This window comes from Tachyglossus aculeatus, chromosome 10, assembly GCF_015852505.1.
Source record: "Tachyglossus aculeatus isolate mTacAcu1 chromosome 10, mTacAcu1.pri, whole genome shotgun sequence".
Taxonomy (NCBI): Eukaryota; Metazoa; Chordata; class Mammalia; order Monotremata; family Tachyglossidae; genus Tachyglossus; species Tachyglossus aculeatus.
In genome coordinates, this window is record NC_052075.1 from 4,930,329 (window position 1) to 4,946,228 (window position 15,900).

A 15,900-nucleotide genomic window follows, 5' to 3' on the forward strand; every position below is an offset into this window, starting at 1 on the left:
ATCAGGTTGTCCCACAGGGGGCTCACAGTCTTAATCCCCATTTTACAGATGAGGGAACTGAGGCCCAGAGAAGAGAAGTGACTTGCCCAAAGTCACACAGCTGACAAGTGGCAGAGGCAGGATTTGAACCCATGACCTCTGACTCCAAAGCCCGGGCTCTTTCCACTGAGCCCCGCTGCTGCTTCCTCATCTGCATATTCATGAGCGATCCGAAGCTGTGGGCGTGGCCAGGGAAGGGGCGTGAGTTAGGGGCGTGCCATATCTGCATATTCATGAGCTGACCCGAAAGTCGCGGGTTCTGCTTGGGGCGTGGCCTCATCTGCATATTCATGAGCGAGCGGAAGCCACGGGGGCGTGGCCAGGGGGCGCGGTGCGAGTTGTGCTTGGTGGGGGCGTGGCCTCATCTGCATATTCATGAGCGAGCCGAAACAACGGACTTGGCCGGGGAAGGGTGTGTGTTGGGACGTGATTTGGGGGTGGGCCTTCATCTGCATATTCATAAGCTGGCCCGAAAGTCGCGGGGGCGTGGCCTGGAGAAGGGAGCGGCTTGGGACGTGGCCTCATCTGCATATTCATGAGCGAGCCGAAGCCATGGGGCGTGACCAGGGGGAGCGGTGTGAGTTGGGGCGTGGTGGGGGCGTGGCCTCCTCTACATATTCATAAGCAGCGTGGCTCCGTGGAAAGAGCCCGGGCTTTGGAGTCAGAGGTCGTGGGTTCTAATTCCGACTCTGCCACTTGTCAGCTGTGTGACTTTGGGCAAGTCACTTCACTTCTCTGGGCCTCAGTTACCTCATGTGTGAAATGGGGATGAAGACTGTGAGCCCCATGTGGGACAACCTGATCAGTATGTAACCTCCCCAGCGCTTAGAACAGTGCTTTGCACATGGTAAGCGTTTAATAAATGCCATTATTATTATTATTACCCCATCTGTAAAATGGGGATGAAGACTGTGAGCCCCATGTGGGACAACCTGATCACCTTGTAACCTCCCCAGCGCTTAGAATAGTGCTTTGCGCATGGTAAGCGTTTAATAAATGCCATTATTATTATTATTATTATTACCCCCTCTGTAAAATGGGGATGAAGACTGTGAGCCCCAAGTGGGACAACCTGATCACTTTGTAACCTCCCCAGCACTTGTTGGCCGACTGTTGGGTAGGGACCGTCTACCCCAGCGCTTAGAACAGTGCTTTGCACATGATAAGCACTTAATAAATGCCATTATTATTATTACTATTATTATTACCTTACCTGTAAAATGGGGCTGAAGACTGTGAGCCCCACTAGGGACAATCTGATCACCTTGTTACCTCCCCAGCGCTTAGAACAGTGCTTTGCAAGTAGTAAGCGCTTAATAAATGCCATCATTATTACTATTATTATGTGTTGCCAACTTGTACTTCCCAAGCGCTTGGTGAAGGCTGTGAGCCCCACTGGGGACAATCTGATCGCCCTGTTCATTCATTCATTCATTCAATTGTATTTATTGAGCGCTTACTGTGTGCTGAGCACTGTACTAAGCGCTTAGGAAATACAATTCGGCAACAGATAGAGACAATCCCTACCCATGACAGGCTCCAGAAGCGATACTACTTAGAACAGTGCTTTGCACTTAGTAAGCGCTTAATAAATGCCATCATTATTACTATTCTTATATGTTGCCAACTTGTACTTCCCAAGCGCTTGGTACAGTGCTCTGCACACAGTAAGCGCTCAATAAATACGATTGAAAGAATGAATGAATGAATGAATAAATGTTTATTATTATTATTATTATTATTATTATTATTATTATTATTATTATTATTTTAAGCGAGCCGAAGCCACGGGTGTGCCCGGGGAAGGGTGTGAGTTGGGGGGGGGGGCGTGCCCTAATCTGCATATTCATGAGCGGGCCAGCCAGTTGGGGGCGTGGCCTCATCTGCATATTCATAAGGGAACAGGGAGTGGCCAGGGGAAAGTATTTCGACCCACCCAGCTGTAGTATGTTTGGTTTTGTTCTCTGTCTCCCCTTTTTAGACTGTGAGCCCACTGTTCGGTAGGGACCGTCTCTATATGTTGCCAACTTGTACTTCCCAAGCGCTTAGTACAGTGCTCTGCACACAGTAAGCGCTCAATAAATACGATTGATGATGAATAGCTCGGGGAGTGAGGAGCTAGGGTTGGGTGGGAAGGATGTTTTGCATGTTAGCATAGCCGAAGCTCACGGGACGGCTCCGTAAGTAGCAAAACGCTTGCCGTGCTAGCAGGAATTGTGTTTTTCCATCTGCCCAAATGGGGTTACTCCTGAGCTATATTTTAGATGGAAAATTACACACAAGTTAAATGTAGATTGGTTTTTTTTTTTGAGGGGGGGGGCATTTCATGTAGCCCCTGGCCTATAAGAGTATAGCCTAGGTCCCCCCACAATCTGATATTGGTCCCCCCCTTCTAGACTGTGAGCCCACTGTTGGGTAGGGACCGTCTCTATATCATCATCAATCGTATTTATTGAGCGCTTACTATGTGCAGAGCACTGTACTAAGCGCTTAGGAAGTACAAATTGGCAACATATTTTTTTACTCTATTTATTTACTCAAATATATATTTTTACTCTATTTTATTTGTACATATCTATTCTATTTATTTTATTTTGTTAGGATGTTTGGTTTTGTTCTCTGTCTTCCCCTTTTAGACTGTGAGCCCACTGTTGGGTAGGGACTGTCTCTATATGTTGCCAATTTGTACTTCCCAAGCGCTCACTACAGTGCTCTGCACATAGTAAGCGCTCAATAAATACGATTGATGATGATGATGATAAAAGGGGGAGACAGAACAAAACCAAACATACTAACAAAATAAAATAAATAGAATAGGTATGTACAAGTAAAATAACTAAATAAATAGAGTAATAAATATGTACAAACATATATACATATATACAGGTGCTGTGGGGAAGGGAAGGAGGTAAGATGGGGGCCTTTTTCTTTTTTCTTTTTTTTTTTTTTTTACTCCACTGGGAGGAGGACAGTGTAGACGAACGGGAGATTCCAAGTCGGCCAAAAGAAATAATAGCCTTCAGGTTCTGAGTCCTTGATGGATAAGAGAGGCTGAGGCTGGGCTTGAAACCATGTTATCAAGATTTAAAAGACCATAGCTCTGTCTTCTGTTCTTCCCATGTCCTAAAATATAAATTCATTTTGTGAGGCAATTCAAGGTTCATATGCTCTATATGTTGCCAGCTTGTACTTCCCAAGCGCTTAGTACAGTGCTCCGCACACAGTAAGCGCTCAATAAATACGATTGAATGAATGAAAGGCGTGACAAATGGGGGTAGTCTGGGGGCGTGCCCTAATCTGCATATTCATGAGCGGACACTCCAGTCGAGGGGGCGTGTCCTCATCTGCATATTCCTAAATACGATTGAATGAATGAAAGGCGACAAATAGGGGTAGTCTGGGGGGCGTGTCCTCATCTGTATATTCACGAGCGGGGGCGCCAGTAGAGGGGGCGTGTCCTCATCTGCATATTCATAAATACGATAGAATGGACGAAAGGCGACGATGGGGGTGGTCTGGGGGCGTGTCCTAATCTGCATATTCACGAGCGGGGCGCCAGTCGGGGGGCGTGTCCTCATCTGCATATTCCTAAATACGATTGAATGAACGAAAGGCGTGACAATGGGGGCAGGCTGGGGGCGTGTCCTAATCTGCATATTCACGAGCGGGGCCGCCAGACGAGGGGGCGTGTCCTCATCTGCGTATTCATGAATACGATTGAATGAACGAAAGGCGTGACAATGGGGGTGGTCTGGGGGCGTGCCCTAATCTGCATATTCACGAGCAGGGCTCCAGTTGGGGGGCGTGTCCTCATCTGCATATTCATAAATACGATCGAATGAACGAAAGGCGTGACGATGGGGGTAGTCTGGGGGCGTGTCCTAATCTGCATATTCACGAGCGGGGCCGCCAGTCGAGGGGGCGTGTCCTCATCTGCATATTCCTAAATGCGATTGAATGAACGAAAGGCGTGACAATGGGGGTAGGCTGGGGGCGGGTCCTCATCTGCATATTCACGAGCGGGGCCGCCAGTCGAGGGGGCGTGTCCTCACCTGCATATTCCTAAATACGATTGAATGAATGAAAGGTGACAAATGGGGGTAGTCTGGGGGCGTGCCCTAATCTGCATATTCACGAGCGGGCCCGCCAGTCGAGGGGGCGTGTCCTCATCTGCATATTCATAAATACGATCGAATGAACGAAAGGCGTGACGATGGGGGTAGGCTGGGGGCGTGTCCTAATCTGCATAGTCATGAGCGGGGCGCCAGTCGAGGGGGCGTGTCCTCATCTGCATATTCATGAATACGATTGAATGAACGAATGGCGTGACAATGGGGGTAGGCTGGGGGCGTGTCCTAATCTGCATAGTCATGAGCGGGGCGCCAGTCGAGGGGGCGTGTCCTCATCTGCATATTCATGAATACGATTGAATGAACGAATGGCGTGACAATGGGGGTAGTCTGTGGGCGTGCCCTAATCTGCATATTCATGAGCGGGGCCGCCAGCCTAGGGGGCGTGTCCTCATCTGCATATTCCTAAATGCGATTGAATGAACGAAAGGCGTGACAATGGGGGTAGGCTGGGGGCGTGTCCTAATCTGCATAGTCACGAGCGGACACTCCAGTCGAGGGGGCGTGTCCTCATCTGCATATTCATGAGCGAGCCCGGAGCGCGCGCGCCCTCCGCCTGCCGCATTTTCGGAGGGAAAAGCGGTTCCTGGCGGCGGGAGCGACGAGGACGGGTCCCCGGCCCGCAGGGCGCTTCCTTCCCCGGGGCCTCGGGTGGCCCGAGGCGGCGACAATGACGAGCAGGGATTCCTGCCCGGGACTGTCGGCGCCCGACGGCCAGGTCTGCATCCGGACTTTCAAAGAGCAGATGCACCTGGAGCTGGAGCTCCCGAGGGCGTCCGGGAAGCGGCCCACCTCCCCCAAGATCTCCCCGCGGAGCTCCCCCAGAAACTCGCCCTGCTTCTTCAGGAAGCTGTTGGTGAACAAGAGCATCCGACAGAGGCGACGCTTCACCGTGGCACATACGTGGTAAGAAGGACCCGGACCCCCAAGTCTCCCCCCAGCCCCCCCAAAAAACAACTCAGCCCGCAGGACCGGCCCGGTAACTGTGGACCATCCCCCGGAGCGGGGGATGGAGAGCAGGGGTCACCCACCCCCTCGGATTGGGCGGTTGGAAGAAAGGGGGAATTGGATGTATTTATTTATTTTGTTAGTATGTTTGGTTTTGTTCTCTGTCTCCCCCTTTTCGACTGTGAGCCCCCTGTTGGGTAGGGACTGTCTGTATATGTTGCCAATTTGTACTTCCCAAGCGCTCAGTCCAGTGCTCTGCACATAGGAAGCGCTCAATAAATACGACTGATGATGATGATGTTTATTCTATTTATTTTATTTCGTTAATATATTTTGTTTCCTTCTCCGTCTCCCCCTTCTAGACTTTGAGCCCACTGTTGGGTAGGGACCGTCTCTATGTGTTGCCAACTTGTAGTTCCCAAGCGCTTAGTCTAGTGCACAGTATGCGCTCTATAAATATGATTGGATGAATGACTGCTAGGTTTCCCCCTGGTTTTTGGGGGTGCCTCGGAAATCCCCTTGGCCGTCGCTTCCGCCGGCAGAGATGGGGGGTGGGAGGTTTGGGGGTGACTTTGGTCTTTTGGGGTCACCCCCCCCCCACCCCTGTCTTCAACGCAGGCAGGGTCGCAGGGGTGGAGGCAGAGATTCGGAGAGACGCAGAGACTGATGGAGAGAGGGTGAGAGATGGAGACACACTGACCTGCAGACAGAGAGAGAGAGAGAGAGAGACAGAGTACGGGAGAGGCAGAGAGACACTGAGCCGGAGAGGGACAGAGATGGAGTCCTAGAAAGAGACAGAGCCCCAGAGAGTCAGAGATCGACAGAGAGATTCACCCAGAAAAAGAGACAGAGAGAGACAGACAGAGCCCCAGAGAGTCAGAGACCGACAGAGAGATTCACCCAGAAAAAGAGACAGAGACAGACAGAGCCCCAGAGAGTCAGAGACCGACAGAGAGACACTGAGCCCGAGAGACTGAGCCAGAGAGAGACAGAGATAGAGTCCTAGAGAGAGACAGTGACTGAGACCGAGAGATTCACCTTGAGAAAGACAGAGACTGAGAGAGGCAGAGACAGAGTCCTAGAAAGAGACAGAGACAGTGACTAAGACTGAGATTCACCCAAAGATAGTCACAGAGCCCCAGAGAATCAGAGACCGACAAAGAGACACTGAGCCCGAGAGATTGAGCCAGAGAAAGAGACAGAGACTGAGAGACAGAGTCCTAGAAAGAGACAGAGCCCAAGGGAGTCAGACACCGACAGAGAGACACTGAGCCCGAGAGAGAGATTGAACCAGAGAAAGAGACTGAGAGACAGAGTCCTAGAAAGAGACAGAGAGATGGAGGCAGAGAGAGACAATGACTGAGACCGAGAGAGATTCACCCAGGAAAGAGACAGAGCCCCAGAGAGTCAGAGACCTACAGAAAGAGACACTGAGCCAGAGAAGGACAGAGATAGTGACAGAGCCCCAGAGAGTCAGAGACTGACAGAGAGACACTGAGCCCCTGAGATTGAGCCAGAGAGACAGAGACTGAGAGAGACAGAGACCTATAGAGATACCCTGAGCCCGAGAGAGAGATTGAGCCAGAGAAAGAGACAAAGACAGAGAGAGACAGAGACATTCACAGAGCCCCAGAGAGTCAGGGACCGACAGAGAGCCCCAGAGCCAGAGACTTACAGAAAGAGACACTGAGCCTGAGAGAAAAATTGAGCCAGAGAAAAAGACAGAGAGAGACAGTGACTGAGACCGAGAGATTCACCTACAGAAAGAGACAGTCACAGAGTCAAAGACCGACAGAGACACTGAACCCGAGAGAGAGACTGAGCCAGAGAAAGACAGAGACTGAGAGAGACAGACAGAGCCCTAGAGAGTCAGAGACTGACAGAGAGACACTGAGCCAGAGAGAGATTGAACCTGAGAGTCAGAGACAGAGGGACAGAGAGAGACAGTTCTGAGACTGAGAGATTCACCCAGAAAAAGAGACAGACAGAGATACAGCGAGACAGTGATAGAGCCCCAGAGAGTCAGAGACCTAGAGAGCCTGAGACCAAGAGAAATTCAGCTAGAGAAAGAAAAAGAGACTGAGACAGAGCTGAGAGAGACACAGAGCCTGAGAGAGTCTGAGACCTACAGAGACTGAGCCTGAGAGACATTCAGCCAGAGAAAGAGACAGATAGACAGAGACAGAGCCCTAGAGTCAGAGACCTACAAAGAGAAACTGAGCCCGAGAGATCAGCCAGAGAAACAGACAGACAGAGATAGAGACAGTGATAGAGCCAGAGAGACAGAGACCTACAGAGAGAGACTGAGACCAAGATAGAGAGGGTCTGAGAGATTCAGAGGCCTAAAGAGAGACACTGAGCCCGAGAGACAGAGACAAAGACAGAGAGAGACAGAGACTGACAGAATGAGAGGAGAGAGACTGAGGGGCAGACACAGAGACCTAAAGACAGCGTGAGAGAGACAGAGACCAAGAGAGACAGAGATTCAGAGAGTCAGAGACCTTCAGGGAGACACTGAGCCTCAGAGTGACAGAGAGAGAAACTGAGAGTCAGAGACCTAAAGATAGAGACTGAGACCTACAGTGAGAGACAGAGACCTACAGAGAGAGACCGAGATAGTCAGAGACAGAGAGGGCTAGAGTCCGAGAGAGTCAGAGACCTTCAGAGAGACTGAGAAAGAGACAGACACTGAGAGAGAATGAGACCTACAGCCAGAGACCGAAGCCTACAATGAGAGACAGAGACCAAAAGAGGCAGAGACCTACAGAGAGAGGCCGAGATCCAGAGAGAGTCAGGGACTGAGAGAGAAACTGAGACCTAAAGAGAGAGGCAGAGATTGAGAGAGACAGAGATCATCTGAGAGATAGATGGTGATGGGGAGGAATCCGCAACCGGAGATGGAGAGACCAAAGGAGAGAGATGGAGAGACCTAGAGAGAGACTGAGAGGCACATGAGTTTTGGCTCTCCTCACTCTAGTGTTTATTGTTTTGTCCCCAGGAGGTATCATTTAATGCAGAGGATGGAATGATGTTCTGCCTGATCCGGGGTAGATAAGACTGGGAGGAATTGACTTGAGGAGAGAGTGTTGGCTAGCCGTAGAGTGAGGGAGGTGGCTCTCTGAGCTGCTTCCCCTATTTGAACCTGTCATTAGAAAAACTTGGCTCTGCTATCTTACTTCCTCAACATCGTCCCCCTCATCATTTCCCCCTCATCTGCATTTGGGCCAGAGTCATTTCTCTTGGACCCACAAGACCTTGGATTTGTGACTTCGGCCTCATCATTATTGGGAGCCAGCCAAGGGCAAGGGAGAGGGGCTTCTCCCTCTGATGGGGAAGGGCAGGAAATGAGAATTCTCCCCCAGAGGTTTCCGGCTGCCATTATCAAATCGCAGACTCAAAATGCATTTGGGAATTTGGGGGAAGAGGAGGAAGCCGTTGGGATTTAGAACTTCCCTAGAAGGACCCGCGTTCCTCAGTGGCTGTTGGCAGTGACTGCAGAGGGGGCCGTGGGCCAGTTGGGAAATCTGACGGAAGAAAAATGAAAACTGCAGCTGGCCCAACTTTAACGGAGAGAGCTGGGAGGCCGGGTAGACCAAGGTTTACTGGGGGTGGGGGTTCCAGTGTCTCTAAGATGTGAAGTGGACCCTTCCAAATCAGGCTTCCCTGGCTTCAGAGATGGGGGTCTATACTAGTGGCCATCTGGGTCACACAGGGTCTCTCCCATCTTGTGCCTTTAGCCAGCTCATGGTCCCTGCTCGGATGCCTTTTCATTTGGCCCAGCACCTTCTGATTTCGGATCCTGTGTTTTGCCCTCTCCCGCTGCACCATAGATTGATAGATTAAAATTAGCTCTGCTCTGCTGCATTCTGCTGTTCAGGGAGACACAGTATAATTAGCAAACTGAGGCATAGTTTGATTAAACACGGGAGACGTTGGGCGGGATTCTTTTAATAGAATACTTTGGGCATAAAAATGATCTCTCTTTCCTTGTGACCTAAAAACCAATTGTGATGAATTTGTTCACTTCCGCTATTCATTCGGTTACGGCCCTCCTAGTATGTGTATCTTTTCCTAATTGTACCAATAATAACTTTCCTAGAAAAGGAAGCTTTTTCCATAGAAGGGTAGACGAGATAAAGCGTATAATTATTCCCTTTCTACTCACTCCCCAGCCTGTGGGGTCAGAGTGTTTCCAGGTGATTTGTTGAACTGTCTAGCTGAACAGGAAGATGGGTAGGCATTTGGCTAAACAGTTATTAGGGAAACACCTAGCTGCGATTCTGCGGTTAAACAGCACTCATATGCATTCCTTTAATCATTATTTTGGCCAGGGGCAAGCGGTGTGGTGATTTTAATCAGCCAATTTTTCAACAGAGGAAATTGAACTGGTTCTCTGCGAACATAATGGTTTCAGACAGGTGAAAACATTCCCATGGGCTCCTTATCGGCAGCTTTTCGGGGCAGTTTAAAGAGAACAACCATTATTTGACGCAGGTGACGGTTTTCTGTCTTTCTTCAAAATCAGTCCGCTTTGGCCTGGATTACTGTTCATGTTAATCTCCCGTCAGCCAGAAAATTTAAGGCTGCTCCATAATGGGCCCCACTTCCCTCCTGATCAGGGATGCCAAGACAAGTTCAGGAAAGGACAATGAGTAGATGTTAGCCAGAGGGGCCGAAGGAATCAATCGGTCAGATTCAGGGATAAATGAACTTTGTTGTCTTAATCTAAAAACAAGAAAAGTCTACTAATTTTGTGTGTTGGGAGGTCTAGGTATGTAAATATTGAACTCAACCCTTTCACCGTCAAATGTAAGAACTTGAAATATAATGTTTGATTTCTACCTCATGACGACTCCTGTGTGCCCACTCCTGGTTCAGTGCTCTGAACCCCTCGGGCGCTAACCAAGGCACCCGACTCTGGAACGGTGCTCTGAGCCCCTCAGGTTCTCATCAACACTCCTACTTTTCATACAGTGCTCACCAACACACCCACTCCTGGGTACTGTGCTCTGATTCCTGCATACTTCTGGGACCGCAGGTGCTCAGTAATGCACCCACTTCTGGGACAGTGCTCAGAATAATAATAATAATAATTATGGTATTTGTTAAGTGCTTACTATGTCCCAGGCACTGTACTAAGTAGGTGGGATCTCTTGGGTGCTCACCAACGGGCCCATTCCCAGGACAGTGCTCTGAAACTGTGGAGGCTCATCATGCCATTTTGGGTCCAGAGCTGCTCAGCAAATATCAAATGACTCATAGGAATTCACCTTACAAAACAGTATTTGACACGATCTGCTGCTTCCTTTTTCTCCATTCCAGAAGACCTTTAAACTGTTTACATCACTTGTTTAACCCCGGGATCTATTCCATGGCCACTCTGTGGAGCTGTGCCTTTGGAGGTCATTTTTTCCACACAATCATTACAATTTTCTGGACTAAATTTCTTCTTGCTTGCATAAGTGTTCAGTTTTCTTTCACCTGTGAAACATGGGTAGTTATTAATTAAGACTGACATTTTCAGAAGTTGATATTTAAGTTGGAGATAGATGTCCCCGGAGATTTTTCCTTTCTTTTTTTTTTTTTGAGACCGGGTTATTATTCTCACATAAAAGTCAATCTTCTTTCCAAGAGTCTAAGCCATTATGATTCTTGTTTGGAAGTGAAACTAATCCTTGTGTGGAAATTAAACACTCCGGAGGGAGCCGTTTTATTCCAGCTCTTGGAACAGATGTTTATCTCCCTAATTATTTGAAGATCTTTGGTTCTTTGTCACCCGTGGAAGGTTTCACATAGATCATTGTCAGATGGTCCTGTTTGTTTTGTTGATACAGCCAAATTCATTAAATTTTATTTATCGGGCGCTTACTGTGTGCAGAGCACTGTACTAAGTGCTTGGGAGAGTAAAATAGAACAGACACGTTCCCTACCCACAAACAGGGTAGGCTCATAACAACCTATTAGACTTCAAGTGGTCCATCAGTGCAGGCAGGGAACATGTGCACCAACTCTGTTGTGTTGTACTCTCCCAAGCCCTAAGTGCTCAATAAATACCATTGATTGATCAATGCTATTTACTGAGGTCCTACAGTGCTAAGTGCTGGGGATAGGGCATAAGCCTCCATTCTGATCAATCAGTCATTGGTATTTATGTGGCACTTACCTTATGCAGGACTCTGATAATTATAATAATTGGTATTTATTAAATGCTTACTATGTGCCAGGCACCGTACAAAGCGCTGGGATGGTTACAAGCAAATCGGGTCAAACAGTCTCTGTTGCACGTCACAGTCTTAATCCCCAATTTCCAGATGAGGTAACTAAGGTCCAGAGAAGTGAAGTGACTTGCCTAAGGTCACACTTCAGATAAGAGGAGTGGAATTAGAACCCAGGTCCGCCTCACTTCCAGGCCTGTGCACTATCTGTTGGGCCAAGCTGCTTTTCCGATGACTGGTCCCAGTCCTTGGCCTCGAAGCAGATCCCTCTCTGTGCCAAACAACGACACACCTGTCCTGTTTTCCCAGCTCTCCGGAGAGGGAGATCCGTCCCAGCATCCTCTCCTCTGTCTGACCTGAATCCCCCAGGCTGTCACGGTTTCAGCCCATTTCCTGGTGTCCCGACCTCAGGGGAGAGGGCGAACTGCCCGTTCCCATCCTTGCTGAGACCATTGTGAAATCGCGGCTCAGCTACCTCTGTCTCAGGAGGAACCGGCCAGTGTTTCAGTAACCTTTTTTTTGTTTGTTTGTTTTTGAAGGTCGAATCTTCCTCTGACTTCTCTCGTCTCTGGGAGTGCAGGCCTTCCTTGGGTTGAGGACCGAGTGTAAAGTGTAGAGAATCAATCAATCAATCAATCAATTGTATTTATTGAGCGCTTACTGTGTGCAGAGCACTGTACTAAGCACTTGGGAAGTACAAGCTGGCAACATATAGAGACAGTCCCTCCCCAACAGTGGGCTCACAGTCTAGAAGGGGGAGACAGAGAACAAAACCAAACATACTAGCAAAATAAAATAAATAGAATAGATAGGTACAAGTAAAATAAATAAATAGAGTAATAAATATGTACAAACATATATACTATATACAGGTGCTGTGGGGAAGGGAAGGAGGTAAGATGGGGGGTTGGAGAGGGGAACGAGGGGAAGAGGAAGGAAGGGACTCAGTCTGGGAAGGCCTCCTGGAGGAGATGAGCTCTCACGGGGTGGGCTCTCTCTCTCCACCACTTGCCTGCTGTGTGACCTTGGGCAAGTCACTTGACTTCTCTGTTCCTCAGTTTCCTCAACTGCAAAATGGGAATTCGATGCCTGTTTTCCCTCCTACTCAGACTGTGAGCCCCATGTGGGTCAGGGACTGTATTGACTTGTATCAACCCCAGTGATTAGAACCCAGGTCCTTGCTCTATCCACTAGCCCTCACTGCTGAACAAACACCATTTAAAAAACAAACAAAAAACAAAGCCACCTCCCAGTTCCTTCATTCTGCCCACCTCCTTGGGCACCCGCCCCACCTCCTGCCCCTTGGTTGGGATAGGTTTGCCAACGACTGTTTGTTGCCACCTGGTCGGCTTGTTGCCCATTCTGATTCCTGGACTTTTTTTATGCTATTTGTTGTTAAGTGCTTACTATATGCAGCGTGGCTCAGTGGAAAGAGCCCGGGCTTTGGAGTCAGAGGTCATGGGTTCAAATCCAAAGCTCTGCCGCTTATCAGCTGTGTGGCTTTGGGCAAGTCACTTCACTTCTCTGTGCTTCAGTTCCCTCATCTGTAAAATGGGGATTAAGACTGTGAGCCCCGTGTGGGACAACCTGGTCACCTTGTATCCTCCCCAGTGCTTAGAACAGTGCTTTGCACATAGTAAGCACTTAACAAATGCCAAAATTATTATAAATTATTATATACCAGGCTCTGTACTGAGCACTGGGGTAGATACAAGACATTCAGGTTGGACACAGTCCATGTCCCACATGGGGCTCATAGTCTTACTCCCCATTTTACAGATGAGGTAACGGAGGTCCAGGGAAGCCATGCGACTTTCCTGAAGTCATGCAGCAGACAAGTGGCGAAGCCGGGATGAGAATCCAGGTCCTTCTGTCTCCCAGGCGTGGGTCCTACTCACTGGATCATGCCTCTTCTCTGCTGCTGCTTCTCTTCTTTTTCTGCTGGCTTAGCACACCTGGTCTTTTATCCTAAGTGGTTTTCCCCACTGCAGTCACCCAGGCTCAGTTCCGTTCTTATGGTTTCTGAGCAATTTGGTTTCCAACTTTGAACTCGGATTCTGTCTTCCAAGTGCCAAAGCTCCTTCTCTAGAGGCCATGAGGTGACTGCAGGCTTAAGAAGCATGTTCTCTGCTCCATCAGATCAGCCCTTTTAAACAGGGGCCAGGGCCACCCCTGCCTGGCTCGACTCCCGAAAGGTCAGCGGACATTCCCAGCCCCTGTCATAGCGTGTCATTGCCTCGTGGATAGAGCACGGGCTTGAGAGTCAGGAGGACCTGGATGCTAATCCCGACTCTGCCACTTATCTGCTGTGTGAACTTGAGCAAGTCACTTAAATTCTCTGTGCCTCAGTTACCTCATCTGTCTAATGGGGATGAAGACTGTTAGCTCCATGTGGGACAGGTACCTTGTCCATCCCAATTTGCTGGTATCCACCCTGAGGATTCAGTACAGTGTCTGGCACATGGTAAGCGTTTAACAAATACCATCATCAGTATTATTATTGTTATTATTATCTTTGATGCAGTAAGGCCTAGTGGAAAAACTATGCAATTAACTGCGATTTCTTCATCTGTAAAATGGGGATGAGGCACATTTTCTTACTTTCCGTATAAAACCTGGGAGCCCCAGGTGGGAAGGAGTTGTGTTTACCTGTATCGACCTCAGCACTTAGTATCATCAGCCCTTTGGCTGAAAGGAAGAACTCGATAAAGACCATAATTACTACTGTTATTAGTAGCCCAGTGGTAAGCACAGTGCTTGGCACTAGTAAGAGTGGTACCAATAATGGTATTTTGTAAGCATTTACTAAGTGTCAAACATTGGTCTATGCACTGGGGTTGATAGAAATTAGACTGGACAAAGTCCCTGTCCCTCACGGGGCTCACAGTCTAAGTAGGAGGGAGAACAGGTTTTCAATCCCCATTTTGCAGTTGAGGAAACCAAGGCGCAGAGATGTGAAGTGACTTGCTCCAGGTCACACAGCTGGCTTTTCTCAAAGTATCAGTGAAACCTGTGGTTTATTCTGGAGCAGTGACCGGTCTTCTAAAGTTCTGTTGTTTCGTACCATCTGGAGTAAAGAGGTCAGAGTTCAGCTAACTGGGCTAGGTTTAATCTGCTTCCTAACTGGTGTAGGTTTAATCTGCTTCGTAGTTGCATTTGAGTCTTGGTTCGGGCTCTTAGACACTGAAGGAATCGTGCTGTGGTTGAATGCTGTGCCTTCATTTCCTCACCTGTAAAATGGAGCCAGTGATGTTAGTTCTCGGCCTGCCTAAAACTCTGAGTCAATCAATCAATCAGTGGTATTTATTGAGCTCTTACTATTTGCCACATGCTTAACTAAGCCCTGGGGTTGGACACAGTCCCTGTCCTGTATAGGGCTCACCATCTTAATCCCCATTTTACAGATGACGAAACTGAGGTACAGAGAAACAAAGTGACTTGTCCAAGGTCACGCAGCAGACAAGTGGCAGAGCTGGAATTAGAACCGAGGTCTTCTGACTCCTAGGCCTGTGCTCTGTCCACTAGGCCAGGCTGCCACGGAGAGCCCAAGCCAGCCATCTACTTGGTGGACTGGTTAAGACAGACCAGGATCCAACCCGCCTCCCTTCCCTCCTCCCCTGCCAGAACCCCACTAATCCAAGCTATTGGCAATCTTCCAACAGCCAGTCTCATTAAAAGTCTGGTTTTTCTGAACTGCCCGTGATCTGCCTGAGCTTTATACCTCCCCAAAATGTCGGCTGAATAGGGGGCCCTCAATAAATAAACAGCCACAGGCAGGGGCCTGCAAGGACTCCTTGTCACGGCACCTCAGGGGCTCGAGCCAAGGTCTGAGCACAGGGCTTGGCGTGAGCTGTGGAAACGGAGCGAGGCTCACAGGTGTGAAGGCAGGCGGGTTCTGAAGGAAGGTCTTGGTCCCAGATGCCCCTAGAAAGCAATCCAGACAGCCCGCTTGCTGGAGGGAGACATTAATTGGCAACATCGGTGCTGATTTTTCGGAGAAAAACGGTTTAGGAGGTCTCATTAAACCAGGCCGTTTCCGGAGGGCTGCCTTCCCGAGGCTGCGGAAGAGCGACAACACAAATAACCTGAGCATTAATGAGTCGACCTGGAATTCAGAAAAGGTTCTGTTGAATCTGCCTCCTCACTAAAGTGCCCAGCCAGGGGTCCTCCCTAGGCACCCCCCCCCCCCTCACCGTACCCCACCAACCCACCCATTCTCCCCTCCTTCCAACTCCTAAGCCTCCCCACTGTCTAATCTTCCCCTTGTGAGTTCATGCACCTGCTTCAGGCTTTGTAACCTTGTGTTTCTTGCTCCTCTAATGCCTCCTCTTCCCAGGCTTTCTTCTTCCATCATCTGCCGGTCAATCATGTTTATTGAGCGCTTACTAGATACAGAGCAATGTACTAACTGTTTGGGAGAGTAGAATACAATAATTAATGGACACATTCCCTGCCCATAACGAACTACCTCATTTCTTTCCTTCCGTTTCTTTTTGCCCCTAGATACAGCTCACTCATTTTATTTCCGTTGGTCTCATGATTACAGCAGTGCCATGGTTCATCCAGCC

General features: G+C 48.9%; 1 protein-coding gene across 6 annotated transcripts in view; it reads left to right on the plus strand.

Moving 5' to 3' along the window:
• The window catches only part of PDE4B (phosphodiesterase 4B), a 325,166-nt gene that overhangs the window by 87,820 nt on the left and 221,446 nt on the right, over positions 1–15,900 (plus strand). Inside the window, exon 1 of one of the 6 annotated variants that reach the window (XM_038752361.1) lies at positions 4,805–5,075. The exons of the other annotated variants lie outside the window; for them this stretch is intronic. Within the exon in view, the coding sequence (XP_038608289.1) occupies positions 4,840–5,075 (236 nt within the window). The 5' untranslated portion in view covers positions 4,805–4,839. Of the gene's footprint in view, positions 1–4,804; positions 5,076–15,900 lie in introns of those variants that run through there. 6 annotated transcript variants of the gene reach the window in all.